This window comes from Balaenoptera physalus (genome assembly GCF_965194825.1).
Source record: "Balaenoptera physalus genome assembly, chromosome: Y".
Lineage (NCBI taxonomy): Eukaryota > Metazoa > Chordata > Mammalia > Artiodactyla > Balaenopteridae > Balaenoptera > Balaenoptera physalus.
Window position 1 is genome coordinate 16223766 of NC_138904.1, and position 14839 is coordinate 16238604.

The 14839-nt window shown below is 43.7% G+C and overlaps 1 protein-coding gene across 11 annotated transcripts in view; it reads left to right on the forward strand.

The window, feature by feature from the left end:
- The window catches only part of LOC309653330 (testis-specific Y-encoded protein 10-like), a 95071-nt gene extending 80790 nt beyond the window's left edge, over nt 1-14281 (forward strand). For 5 of the 11 annotated variants that reach the window (XR_014259085.1, XR_014259086.1, XR_014259090.1 and 2 more), the window contains 7 exons: nt 9565-10286; nt 10873-10971; nt 11090-11201; nt 11299-11444; nt 11559-11628; nt 12290-12482; nt 13813-14281. Coding sequence is in view for 3 of the 11 variants with exons in the window: in XM_082447931.1 (XP_082304057.1) it covers nt 9942-10286; nt 10873-10971; nt 11090-11201; nt 11299-11444; nt 11559-11628; nt 12290-12333 (816 nt within the window). In the remaining 8 variants the exon portion in view is untranslated. Of the gene's footprint in view, nt 1-9564; nt 10287-10872; nt 10972-11089; nt 11202-11298; nt 11445-11558; nt 11629-12289; nt 12524-13812 lie in introns of those variants that run through there. The other 6 variants (XM_082447929.1, XM_082447930.1, XR_014259088.1 and 3 more) reach the window with 5 other exon arrangements.
- The last annotated feature ends 558 nt before the right edge of the window (nt 14282-14839 follow it).

Genomic DNA, 14839 nt, shown 5'->3' on the forward strand with positions numbered 1-14839 from the left:
CCCAATAAAAGAAGAAAGTGGGGAAAAAAGACCACAACCCACATAAGGAAACCCACATAAGAGAGTTAGGTCAGGGGACCACAGACAGTACACTTGAATCTGGAGGCACAACTCATGAATTCCAGATCCAAAATATAGAGGTCAAGACCACACTGTGGGATCTCAAACCCACCTAAGGAAACACAGACACAGCACAGGAAATCCAGAATTAGCTGTCATCCCTCTGGGGAAAAAAACCATTAGTGTAGTTCTACAATCAGCACAGAAGAACTCCAAAGTCTTCTCATGGGAACTAGACTCAATTCAAAAGACAAGACTCGGTTGAAGGATCCAGACTCATTTCAGGGGAACCCAGACAGTAGGCACGCGGTGCTAGACACAAATCAGGATGACTGAGTTGTTTCAAATGAGAAGCCTGAGACGTGTAACAGCGATACCAGACCCACCTAAAGCTACACAGACTCAACTCAGGAATCTGCAAATAATAACTTAATGACCACACACTCAGCACTAGATACTGTGCCCAAGTTAGAGACCACAAACCTACTTCATGGACCCACACTCAGCACAGGAAGCCAAGACACAGATACAGCTCAGAGAGGCCCACACCTACCTAGAAATAAGCATTGACCAACATCATACAGCCCAGATTAATTTCTGGAAGTCCATACTTATGTCAAGAGAACCAAGCCAAAATACTGGATATGAAGACTCAGATATAGCATCCATAGATACCACCCTCAGATGCACAAAGATAACTGGAAAAGGTCCCAAAGGTGCCTCAGGAGGACAAAGACACACACCCATGACTCAACTCAGGAGACCAATGAAATACCTTAGGTCATCTAGACTTAGCTCAGGCATCCACACTAAACACTTACGGGGTCTCATTCCCTCACAAGAAGACCCACATCTACCACAGGGTGCCACACTTCCACATTTAGATTACCAATTCTCTTCAGTCATCTCCATATAAAACTCAGGAGGTCTGTGACATCAACAGGTAACCCAGCCTTCTTTAAGGGATCCAGATTTAGTTCATCAGACTACATACAACATACCAGGTGGTCTCCGATTCAACTCATTGAGTTGAAGATCAAAATGAAAAGGCCCACGATCCAATTTAGGAGAGTACAGACCCACCCAAGACCCAAATCAGATTATACAGATTCACAATGGGCATCAAAAGCATTATCCTAGGGTACACAGGGTCTCTTTGAAAGAGACCCAAACCCACTTCAGTGAGACTCAAACAAACTTCAGGGACGCCAGGCCAAACTCAGAAGACCTTTGGTATACATCACATCATCCTGTTCAGACTCGGCTCAGTCACTCCCAGACAATATCCCAGTGCCTTCAAGCTTGTGTTACAGGCTCCAGGTAGCCTAGAATCACCTCAGATACCCAAACCTCTTTAAGGGCAATAATATCCACTTCATGAATTCAGACTCACCTCAAGTACCCCAGGCAATATACCTGGGAACTCAAAATACACCATAGGGGTCTAAGCCCCAACTCAGGGTAAAATACAGGGGGCCCACAACCTACCTAATGGGACTGAACCATCCTCAAGGAACCTCACTCAGGTCAGGGGAAACAGACTCGACTCAGGGAACACAGAATCATGTCAAGCACCCAAACTCTCCTCTGGGGTTCCCATATTCAACTCACACACACCCAGACATCCACTCAAGAGGCCCAGACCCACCCCAGGGATCCAAGTCCTACATAATGGAATCCAGATTCCCTAGCATGACCCCAAATATCCACCAACATTACCCCAAAGTATCTAGACTCAGGTCCCATAGGACCCAGGCTCAAATCAGGAGATCACCTCATGGACACCATATAAATGAAAGGAAAATTTAGACATGTGACTGTAAAGAGTTTAAGAAATGTTGAGGTTAAGTATCTATTTTCTGATCCATATTCAAGTGGCTGATGACCAACGTGGGAATAATGGTAATAAAACCAATTTTCCACTTAAATGTAAATGGAACCAGTTAAGTTGTCTGATTATATATCTTAGTGAAAGTTAGTACCCCTGGATTTTAAAACACTGGGAAACGTTTTAAGTAATACTGATTTTAACTTTATTTTGGCGTACTTGATGTAACACAAAGGGTTTAGTAATATACTCATAAGTATAGCGTTATCTGGAGGGTTAAGGGTCTTTTGTCAGTGACTTCAGGTGACATTTAATTAGTAATGCTTTAAATTTGGGAAGAAACTTGAGTGTAAAAACTTTAAGCCAAATTGGAGTCTGCAAAACTAGTACAGAAATCTGCAATTTCCTTTTAAAGGAACAGCAAAAATGAAGTTAAGGGGAAGGAGAGTATTATTTGAGCCAAACTGAGGATTATAACTCAGGAGACAGACTCAGAAAGTTCTGAGGACTGTTCCACCTGTTAGAAGTCAAAGGCATAGTTACATACATTTTGAAGAGAAAGGACAGTATTCACATCAAAGTGACATACAGATATTTTACATGAAGATCACCAGGGATACGTAGTCTGGGTAAGCAGGTACAAAGTGAGCAGCAAGTCAACATGATCCCAGTACAGAGCTGGGAAAGAACAGTATTCTTTTTAAGAAGTTACACCGTAAGTGTCAGAGGAAAGTAAAAATAATTGACCTTTATGATCAGGAAGGCACTCTGTCTTTGAGGAACTCTGGCTAATGTGTAATGCAGACATTAGGAAGGGAGCGAGGATGTCCAAATGAACACAGAATTTTATGTTTAATTTTTCTTGGCTGGCCTTAAAGTACCGTATTGCATAAAATCCTAGTGGACATCAAAGGTTTGCTTTTAGTATCTAACATATCAGATTGATGAATCAAATCCTTAAAAGGAAGGGTAAAGCAAACCAAGTCTCGAACCCAAAACTGAACCGATTCCTTTTCCTGAGTACATGTTCATGAAAAACCCATAAAACTCTTAAATGTTGAACAGTTGGGCGATCTTAAAAGTACAGGGATATTGTGGGTTTGGTTCCAGAACAGTAAAGCAAGTCGTGGTTTTGGGGTTTCCCAATAAGAACAGGAAAGATTAGTTGATTGAGAAACCAGAAATAGGATGAAAGTATATTTCAGAGGAGCAGTTGCCAACTTTGGTATTTTGGTGAGTTCCTCACTGTAAGTTAACTTACAGAGACATGTTTTCATTCACCTATCCTGTAGAATTGTGAGGGTTGAATGAGAAGAATATAAACTTCCTAGCATTATTTGTACTGTAACAACAGGTGCACAGGAAATAGCATCTATGATACCTTGCCCCTAGGAATTTTGAACTCCAACAAAAAGATTCTTGACAAGATATTCTGTTTATTATAGTGATAATATTTGTAAGAAGATGAAAGGAGTAACCTAGAAGATAAAATTTCTCCTCAACCTTGGAACAAGAATTCTGTATTTGAACATGTTAAAGTAAATGCTGAAAATCGTAAACAGTGCTAAGGCCTGTCCTGTTAAAAGTTTTTGTAGGAACATAACAAATTTGCAGTACAGAGAATAAAAAGTAAATGCCAACTATAAGTTTATTTAAATTTAAATGAGTGCTGTGAAGGATATTAACTTTTAAAGTTTTCTGTATGTTTTACATATGAGAGTAATACAGGGAGATAAATAATTTTAAAATTAGTCCTGTGTGTGGTTTACCTTAGTTGGCTTGTTTTGAAAAATGGCATTTAACCCCCAAATGTAAAATTTCCTGTTGAAAAAATTTGTAAGAATTAAATGTTTTTCTGTTGACTCGAGTCATTGAAACTGGTTTGTAATGTTAAAGCATATCAAGTTGCCTTCAGAAACTACACTGAAAAACCTACACAAGGAAATTTTCTTCTGTTCCTTGATTCAGCAGTCAGTATTCTAGGCTTTGTTCCATATGCTAAACATAAAGGCAGTGAATGAGATCTTACCTCATGATGTGTATCTTCTAATGGAGCTGACACTCAACACTCTGGATACATAGTAGGACATAATTTGTGTTTAGTCTGTGTTTCATATACAGTGAATTTGAAATCACCTATGATTTAGCCAGAGATTGAACGATGTTCGTGAAAATTTATTTGCTTAAAGGGATTATCTCGTACACTGCTTATCTTGTTTTTCTTTGGTAGTTTTGTGTTTTTATAGGTGTTAGAGAAAACCTTTCTCACTTGCAGTTTAATTACCGTTTTATGTCTTGTCAACATTTTTAGACAATAGTTTACTTTAAAAAAAATTTTTTTTTAGCTGTTCTGGGTCTTAGTTGTGGCATGCGGGATCTTCGTTGCAGCGTGGGAGATCTTTAGTTTCAGCATGCAGGATCTTTAGTTGTGGCACACAGGAACTTTTAGTTGTGGCACGCAGGATCTTTTAGTTGCGGCACACGGGATCTTCATCGCAGTGTGTGAGATCTCTAGTTGTGGCATGCGGGATATTCTAGTTGTGGGGCAGTCGAACTCATAATAGTTGCAGCATGCGGGATCTAGTTCCCTGACTAGGGATTGAATCCGGGCCCGCTCCATTGGCATCGCAGAGTCTTAGCCAGTGGGCCACCAGGGACGTCCCTGTGGACTTAAGAATTTTAAGAATTCGTTTAAGAATTAACGTTTATCTTGAAATTAAAAAGTTGTATATTTTGTCTAAAAGTGTTACTTTAGAGTTTGGCTTTTTACACCTAGATCTGTAATTTCCTTTTCTCTTACTGTGTTATAAGATAGACACTTTCATTTCTTTGAGACCAATTTTTCCACTGATTTATACCATGAAAGTTAATTTGTAAATATGCACATGTCTTTTTCTAGGCTACCTATTCTATTCATTCTTACAGTGCCAAATACCACATTACATTATATGATTGTTAGAAATAATTTAAGAATTTCACATTAATGCAAGTAATTTGTTTACTGTTCATTTTTATCTTAGTTATTTCTGGAGTTTTGACTGACATTACTTTAGATTCATAGCTGAATTAGGGGACTTTAATGTCTTGAGCTTTCCCACCCATCTTTCCTTATATTCAGACCTTTAATACCTGACAGATTGTCTGGAAAGGCCCTTATTACATCATTTCTTAGCTGCATTCCTAAGGTAATTTCTAATGTTTAGATTTTGAATGATACTTTTTACAATTATAATCTTGGGTGAATTATAATTGATGAATAGGTGTCCTTTTGGTTTTAAAGTTCATTTATTCAAGTGATATTTTATTAAAAATAGTTTTTAGATTTCTCTGCAATTTTCTACATAGTCCATCCTTTAAAGAGAAGTTTTGTCATTTGATCTGTATCCTTTTTTTTCTTCCTCCATCCTGAGGAATTAAACTTTGAGTTGTATTTGCTGCAAAATTGTTAAAAGCTATCTTTGGATTTACTTTTAAAACATTTCTCAATTTCATGGCTGCTTATGTAACCCAGTCTTTCCTATTAACAGAAAATATGTATTTCTCCACTAGTTTTTAAGAGAAATGTATTTGTTCCTTTCTTCCTCGTGTGTAAACACTCATTGTGTCCCCAGTGAATTTAAGGTTCTTGCTCATGCAAAGAGTTTGGCCATGAGACAGCGAGGTTAAGGAAGTAAAGTGAGGATTTATTTAAGCAAGAATACGCTCTCAGAGGGAGAGCAGGCAGATAGGTGAGGAGCTGCTGCCCTGGGTTCCACTGGCAAGTCAGTTATGAGGGGCATACAAATGAAGGGGTGGCATACTCATTGGGGAAGCAGGAGTTTGGGGGCCGTATTCCCTGTTTCTTTCCAGATCCAGAAGGGATTTTTTGTCCTTATTTAGCTTCATCAGAAGTGTCATGGCCTCAGTGCATGGTGCGTGCTTCTTGTCTGCAAGGCTTATTTTATCATAGGGAGAGCAACAGGTTACGTTTGGAAGCAGGAGATTCCTGCCTTTCCTCATCTTTCTTTGTCTGCCTTCAGGACACTTACCACCCAAAATGTGCAGTTTCCTGTCAGTCGGGAGGTTCCTGTTTTTCTTTGTCTGCCCATGGACCCCTGTTGTTTACAAGGTGCTTGCTTTCCTGCCACCTGGCCCCTCTTCCATTACTCTGCTCATATCCAGCTACTTGCCTGCTGTAGCAATTGCAGTAATCTTAACCTCGCAGTCCTTTAATTGCATTGCAGTCACTGAAAAACACATTTATGGCATGAAACAGACCTTCTGGCTCTACTGCTTAACAGCCAGATTTAATTTTGTTCATGAATGAGTGATATCCAAACCTCTGTCACATTTTCTCAGACACCGTCTGAGATTTAACGTCAATTGTTTTCCTCTTTAGTGTTTCTTTCCTGCCAACTACAGGATTAAAATATTAAACAATAATTATTGAAATAATAAAAATTGTTTGATTTCCCCCTATATGTACTGAACTTGTCCCTTCCAGTAGACTTGCTTGGAAGCTGCTGGTTGGCCTACATATTAGGTAGAAACCATAAACCCCCTAAATTAGGGAACAATTATAACTTTGCCGGATTTAAAGATCAGCTTTTGTATAATGCATACGGCTGTTACCTATCTAGACGATGGAAAGTGTCCCAATAAATACTAACTGATCACCATCAACTGATCAGCTGGTGTTTACAGGAACACTTTCCATAGTTTTCTCAAGTGCTCAATAATAATGGGTAATATAAGATTAAGAAACTACCAATGCAAAGCATTAAAACCACAGATCTTTCTAACACGACTTTTAAGAAATCGTATTTCCCTATTGTACCCTGGATAGCCTTCATCTCCCGGACAAAATAGTGTTTAGGGATCTTTCATAGGAAAGAATCTGTGAGGAAAAAAATCCTACTTAAAAATGCATATTTTGGATTTTCCTTTTTGTCTTTATACTAACTGATTCAGAAGTTTCATCTCTATCCGTCCTGTGGCAGGCAGAGTAATAGCACCTAGAGATGTTTACATTCTAATCCCTAGAACATGAGAATGGATATGATACCTAACATGGTAAAAGAATCTTTGCCAATTTGATTAGGTTAAAGACCTTGAGATGGGCATTTATCCTGGGTTATCCAAGGGGACCTAAAGTCATCTCAGGGTTGTTACAAAAGGAAGAGGGAATCAAAGAAGGTGATACGAAAAGCAAAACAAAGGGTGGAGTGATGCAGCCATGAGCTGAGGAATGCAGACATCTTCTAGAAGCTGAAGGCAAGGAAGACAAACATTCTCTCCGGAGCCTCCGGAAGCAACTGCTGAAACCATAACTGTAGCTCCCTAAGACCTCTTTCAGACTGGCCTCCATAAGTATAAGATAGTTTGTGTTGTTTTAAGCCACTAAGTTTGTCGTACAACAGCAAAAGGAAGCTAACATTTTCTGTATTATGATTTTTAGGTAACTGTATTTCAGTATTAGATTTGTAGAACCAGTACTGCATTGCTTATCTCACATTTGACAGGAACATCTTACTGTATGGCAGGTCTTCTGCCTGCCCCTGTGATTCTAGATAAGAAGACCTCTTTCAGTTTCTTCTCCTAATGACTTGTAGGCTTTAAAAAATCCTAGGAACTACTAATATCTCTAAAATGTGTATGGCTGCTCGGATACTAACCATAGAGGAAGATTTGATAAATTTATTTCCCCAATATCTTCAATATATGCTGAGTACTCAAGACTGGTAATAATGAATTCTGAGTAATGGGTTAAGTGGTTATTTAATTATTATGTTTCCACAGTGTCTGCCCCAGAAGAGCCAGATAGTACTTTTCAGACAATTTTTGGTTTTTATTACTTGCAGTGGAGATAGAGAAGTATATATAGCCAAGGATATTTGTTAATGATTATACACCCAAACCAAGGGTACATTCATACTAAGGAGAAACATATCATATATATTCTACTTTACAACTATCTCCTTTCATTAGATTATATATTATTGTATATACCTTTCCTATCAAAGCATTTAAATTATGCTCTGTTCTGTCATGAGGCATTTACAGGTAATGTATGTCTGAGTGGAAACTACCTGCACTCTATGCCCATCCTACTCCTAGTTGTTTCCTGTATTTTGTCATCTCAGCTTAAATTTCCCTTTCAGTGAATACGTTCCCTGTGTCACCATCTTTTTAAATAGAGATCGTACATACTAATATAACCAAGGATTGTTCCTTCACAGTTTATCATTTCTCAGTTTCTCATTTTGCAGAAATACATCATTCATGTACTTCTTTTACAAACGAACTTTAGGGCAGGGACAACACTTAAGTAGGATGGTAAGTTGCTATGAAACAATAGCTATTTACTCAACCAAAGTGGCAGTGAAAAATTTCAAAGGTAAACACAGATATTTAAAATGGATAACTTAACAGTAAAGAAAATTTACAATCTGTTATCAGAAGCAGGTATATATTTCCCTTATTATTTTCTAGCAGATCCAATTACATATATTAATTAAAATTCTTAACCATTAAAACTCCAATGTCTAGATAAAACCAAGAAGTAATCGGTAACCATGTGTCATATCAGCATTTCCTCACTGGCAAACTTATGAGTATATTCAATAACCACCTCTAGAAACATATATCGTCTCACAGTGTAGTTTCTTTCCTCAGTGTGGTATAAGACGTGTCCAATAACGTCAAGCATCTTTAGCTTTTCTCTAATAAGGCAAAAGTAGGTAAGCTGACTTGCTAGGCATTTAATATTTCAGTATTTTATTTTGGAAATTATATGGATATTCACTGAATTCTCATCATTTAACTTAAGGTAGAAAACCTCTAGATTCAAGTTACCAGAAAGGTTCGGAGAAACTATTTTTAAGTAACATACCATGACACAAAATTATTCTCAAAGAGTTTACCTAAAAGCTGTAATCCCATTTATTTCTATTTTATTACATATGAAAATATCAAAATACCATTTTTTGTTGTTGACAAATTTTGTAACAGACTAGATGAGGTTACTGACTTTTAGTTAACCTAAGTGCAATAAAAGTATTATACATGGTGTTGATAACTCTAAAGACATTTAGAGTCTGTATTAATTAAACCAACATATGAACTTCTCTGAGAATTTAAGTCTCCAGAGGGGACAGGGATCCCAGGAGAGTGGGCCACGGAGGGAGGGACCAGATACATATAGAAACAAGAACGCAGACACACACACACACACACACACACACACACACACACACACACACACACACAAAGGCCGAGAGGAGACAGACACTCAGACGGAGCTCTTCACTCCATGGCTTTCCTGCACTTGAACAAAGGAATTCAAGTCTAGCAAAGAGCTGGGTTTGCCGGACACTCGCCTCTCATGCCGCAGAGCTTCGGGCTCTCTGTCCCCTGGAAGAAAACGATCCAGCAACCTTGGCCACCATGCATTTCCTTGTACAGTTTTTTTTTTGGGAGACCCGGCAATGCTGGAGGCTGGCCTGTTTCCACAAGGCGAGGGGCGAGGCAGCCGAGGGTGACGCCCACTGTCCTCGCGAGGCAGCCGAGGGTGACGCCCACTGTCCTCGCCCTGATTGGTCGTGATGGGGACGAGCAGCCTGGGCGTGGCTTGCAGCTCCTTCCCGCCGCCTGGTCACGCGTGCCTGGTGGCCAAAGGTCCTGCGCATGCGTTTCAGACCTCTTCACCGCAGAGGCTCCAGGGAACGATTCAGTCTGCAGCGAAGCGTGACTGCGGTCGCTGGTGCTGCGTTCTCTGCCGCCCACGTGCTGAGCTTCCAACTGCCACACCGTCGCCGCTGCCCCAGCTCAGAGCCAGGTCCACATGGGCAGTGAGGCGGGGCCCGGGGAAGGCGGCACTGCCCAGGGACCCGGGGTCATCCTAGGTGTGGGAGGGGATCCTCAGGAAGCAGGGGCCCGCGGGTCCCCAGGTGTGGTGCGGGAGGTGGGTAGGGTGCCGGCACTAGCTGATGGGTGTGGCGAGGAAGCCGCCATCTTCAGCGGGGAGGTGGTGCCGCAAGGCGCGGCCCGGTTGTAGGGAGAGTTGGTGCGGATCATGCAGGTGTTTTGGCTGCCTGTGGAGGACATCATGGAAGAGATGGAGGTGGTGATGGAGGAGGAGGAGCAGGAACAGCAGGAGGAGCAGATGCTGGTGGAAGAGCCGGAGGAGAAGCCCCAGGAGGAGGGTCAGGAAGAGCCAGGGCCGTCCCCGCAGAGCGCCCCGTCCCCGCTGGAGGCGCTGGAGGCGCTGGAGGCCGTGCAGTTAGAGCTGGAGCCTCTGAATAGGCAATGCAGCCGAGCCTGCGCTCGTCTCAATCTCAGAATACTTGGGAGGCGGAAGACCTATCTAGAACACAGAAGCACCATCATCCAGAGCATCCCTGGCTTCTGGGTCAAAGTTGTATCCTTAATTTTGTAGTTGAGAGACCACGGGGTGGCTGGGCTACAGCAAGAGGTACCTAACATAGAGGGCCGTTTGGGTACCAAAATGTATCCATTGGATTTTGCATTGTGGGCACACTCATGGAAATGTGATCCTGAAATTGTGGGGGCATGCTGATTTTCTGCATAGCAGGAAGCAAGACTAGGGCTTTAGTTGCAGAGGTCCAAAAAGGTATTGTCATTAGTACCAGGGCCTCTTGAGACAAAAGAGTTGTCTTGTGCACAGGTTCTCCTTGGAATAACCATCAAGGGAAATGGGGGTGAGAGTGGGGAGTTATGAATGCTCATCCTAGTTAGAGCCAGGAGTGTTTGCTGTGCAGATATAAGCTTGTTCTGTCCAGATGGAGGTCAGGGCCTCCCTCTCAGAAACGGAGGCTCCCTGTTTTCGTGCACAGATATGCACACCCCGAGGGGCTCATTGTGCCTTCATGCAGTCTGTATTGAAGGAATAGGACTACATACTAGTGGGGAGTTGAGATCAGACACTCCTAGGCTGCTCTCTAGGCTCGCTCTGTGCTCGTAGGCCTTTTACCTCCGGCATCTAGAGGCTCCTTGACGTAAAGCAGTTTGTGAACCACCCCCAGATGTCAGCCACGATGAGTGACCTAGATAAAGACATGCTTAGCTACATGACCAACTTGAAGGTCAGGCTGGGGAGGCTGAGGCTGGGGAGGAGAGGGGAAATGATTTATCCCGGAAAGCAGGAAAGAGCAGGTCTACTGGAGACAGATTTCACCCTCCTCCTCCACTTTGTCCCATCAGGTGCAGAAACTCAGCTTTCCCAGTGATTGCTGCAAGATCGTGTTGTTTTTCGGGAACAACCGCTATTTCCAGAATGAAGTGGTTGTTAAGGAGTATCTCATTAACGTCACTGGCAAGAGACAGCTCCCTGGACTGTGGGGGAGGGCAGATGGGGTGAGGTGAACTTGAAACATGATTTAGGCCCTTCTCCCATGCTCCTTTTCCCACAGGATACATGGCAGCTCATTCCACTCCAATTCAGTGGCACCGGCATTTTAAAAGTGAGGCGTATAGCCGCAGGCACCACAGCAGCAGCCATGACTTCTTCAGGTGGTTCTCTGACCACAGCTTTGCAGGATCTAGCAGGATTGCTGAGGTGGGGTGCCTCTGGGCCTCCTCAGCAATGGCGATGTTGTTTGGCTGCTCGGGGGGAGGGGTGTGGGCCTGGCCTGGCTTGGCTTGTCCCGACCGGGCCCCTTTCCCCTACCAGATCATCAGCGAGGACCTGTGGCCCAATCCCCTGCGCTACTACCCCAGGGAGGAAGGCACCACCGGGACAGGTAAGTGAGAGGAGGACAGGTAGGTGAGGGGCCCAGGGGCTGGGCGCTGAAACGAGTCAGCTGGGTCATTTATTTCACTCATGGAGAAGTTGAGGCTCAGAGGCATACAGTGACACCAGGGCGTGAGGGCATCAGGGTGAGACAGCACATCTGGAAAACTGCAGTGCAGAACTGGTGCTGACTAGGGAAGCTTTAGGCAAGTGAAGCAGCATGAGCGTCAAAGTCACTGAGATTCAAAGGTGCACGTCTCTGAACTGTCATTCCATGGCCATCAACCCCACCCTCAGGCCTCCTGTACCGCCCCCTTAAATTTGGGCTTGCCTCAGGTTCCCCCCACCACCCCCTTTCCACAGAGGTCTGTGAGTCCCCTTTGGGCAAAGCCTTAAGCCCCGCTGTCCCGTCATTTTTTTCTGTTTTGATCATCACAGTCACCTTTTAATTTTCTCATGCATCTCCTTCACCTCCCACGGCTATGGTGAGAACAGTGGCCATTTTGCATAGATGATGAAGAATCGTTTCTAATATGTGGTTGGAGGAAATGTAAGAGATCACAGGGAATGTGACTCTGTCTCCTGGGCAGGGCCTTAAAAAGTTAAAGCGGTCTTTAGCGTTGTTCAGGGAGGATGGGTTATTATGTGTGTGTCTGTGTGTGTTTCCAAAGGAACTCCCGATGTTGAGATGCGTGTGATGGAGCATCACCCTTGACCTAAGAAGCTGCTTCAGATGAAGGCGAACGGTCAACATGGTTGTCCTGCACACGAAGAAATGAAGAGAGGTCTGGTGGTGAAACGTACAGAGAGGGAGACACCAGTAAACCTGGAATAAAACCAGAAGATAAATAAGCAGCATCAGTTGTATGTGTTTGTGTGGCGTTTGTGCAGGGGCTCAGGGTAGATACATCAGGCGCAGGTAGGCTTCTCAGTTTGCTGCCTGGGAGTTACCAGTCCATGGAGAGCTGTAGAGGCGGGGGGAAGTCATACTTTGGGATTGCATCAGAGGATGCAGTTCTTCCTGTGGGATGGGGGTTGGGGAGGAAGGAGAAATAAGAGAAGGGCTGGTTAACTGGGGCCTGCCATTTTTCCAAGGGAAATGTGGAAGTTCAAGGAAAGGGGCTGGTGAGCTAGGGCCTGAGGTTGAAATGCTGGAAGTTAATTTTGTTGGATAGTGGTCCTCCATGTAACCTCCCTGTTGCATATCGTCAGACACTTTAATGGGATACAATGGGAGGAAGCCTTAACATTTAATTCACTGTTGGACCAGATGCCCTTCTAGTGTATGTGAAATTGTGGGGGCATGCTGATTGCATATCCCTGTTGCATATCATCAGGCACTCTAATGGGATACAATGGGAGAAAGCCTTAACATTTAATTCACTGTTGGACCACATGCCCTTCTAGCGTATATGAACACAGGGTCTTTTGCTGAGACAATTAGCCTCTCAGGGCTAGGGTTCCAGACAACATCTTAGGACATGGGGGTATAAGGTATATGGAGGGCATGTGGGGAGGTGAGAGAGACACGGGTGGGAAGGCAGTGAGGATGTTAGTGTGCTCTGGCAAAGGTGACCAGGGGAAAAGGTAACTTTGCCGGGAAGCGGATAAGCAAACCAAAACAGATTCCCTCACATCTGAGTGAGCTCACGTGAACTCTGTTCTTTTTTCCGGGGGACTCAGTTTGGGTACAAAGGGCACACGGGGAGAGGTGCGAGGTGAGGGGAGTGGGGAGTTGGGGATGTTAAACAGGCAAGTGCCAGGCCACCCAGCTGTGTGCTCTCTGTCCCGTGACGGCACAGTGGTTAATATCCCTATTTTCAGACAGGCTTAAGCCCTTTGCCCAAGGCCCGCTTGAGACCAAGTCCCCAAAAAGTAAACAGTTTTCTCATGAACGCTCTGGTAGCGGTGTCCCGTCCTCGCTGAACGGCTGGACACACTGTGTTTCAACCACAAAGGCGCTGTCCTTCTTCTGGGGCCTTGCCAGCTCTCTGTGCCCCTGAGGCCAATGGGAAGACCTAGAGCATACCGAGCTCACCCAGGAAGTGGTGAGCGCTTCGGGTGCTGCTTGCCAAGTGGCTGGCTGCTTCCCAGAAGCACGTGTGTCTCTGGACCAGGCAAAGGACAGACTCTGCCACAGGCGGAGCAGGGAATGTTCAGTGTTTGTCCCCCCAGTGTTCTTCTCTCTTCCCAGATACAGCGGCTCCAACACAGGCGTCCCTGAGGGTGGCGTATTGACAGTACCATTTCCGTCCCACATGTTGAGCTCTCACTCCACAACTTTTGGTAGAAGAGCCTTCTCCCAAAAGCCCCAGCTCTTTCCAGGACGAGGGGTTGACAATCAAAGTTCATGGAGCCACGGATGTCCCCTTCAAAGTGCACTGAGTTAGATCGCCTGCTCAGTGTCAGGTTTTGTATTTGAACATCTACACCCCAGCTATGCCCCTTCTACAGTGGAGACATCCGAAGGTCTAGAAGGCAAGGCTTGGCCTCTGCCAGCTGCTGTCCCCACAGCCACGCCACAGACACTGTGGAAACAGGTCTTCTCAGCTTCTTGAACTGTAAACCTCAAGGAACCCCTGGGGCTGCCGCATGCTGGTCCCTGTCTTTCCTGGTGCTGGTAAAAATAAACTATGCTCTAATAACCCTGCAGTGGGAGTGGGACAGCATATTGGTGCGTGGTCTTAGGGGACCTCAGACGGGGCTTGTTCTAAGGACTCCAGGGTATTTATCCACATTCAGAACATTTGGTAAGGTCTTGCAAAGGACTTAAACACCAAAGAAAAGGTTGGGACAGGGTCCCCCAACTCCTAATATCTCCTGCCAGTGCTTAGGTACCAAGGCTATGCTTAGGTCATATGCATAGAAGGTTCATTCTGCTGCCTATGGAGTCCCCTTAACAAATTGCATGTAGAACTTTGGCAGGAATATTGTACTAGATTGTTAAAGTGGGCAATTCAGTGGAAAAGAATGTGGCCTAATTAACATATTGAGGTATCTTCAACCTTACTAAAATTTACAGAATCGATAACTTAAACAACAATAAAGTGTCACCTCTGGAGTATTCAATTTTTTACATATGGAAAGGTAATATCCTTACTGGGAAGTTGCAGTGAGATGGTCTCTCTTCTACAATCTTAGTGGACATATAAATTGATACTACGTTTTAGAAAGCATTTTGGTAATGTCTAGTAAAATTGTAAATATTATGTGCTTTATAA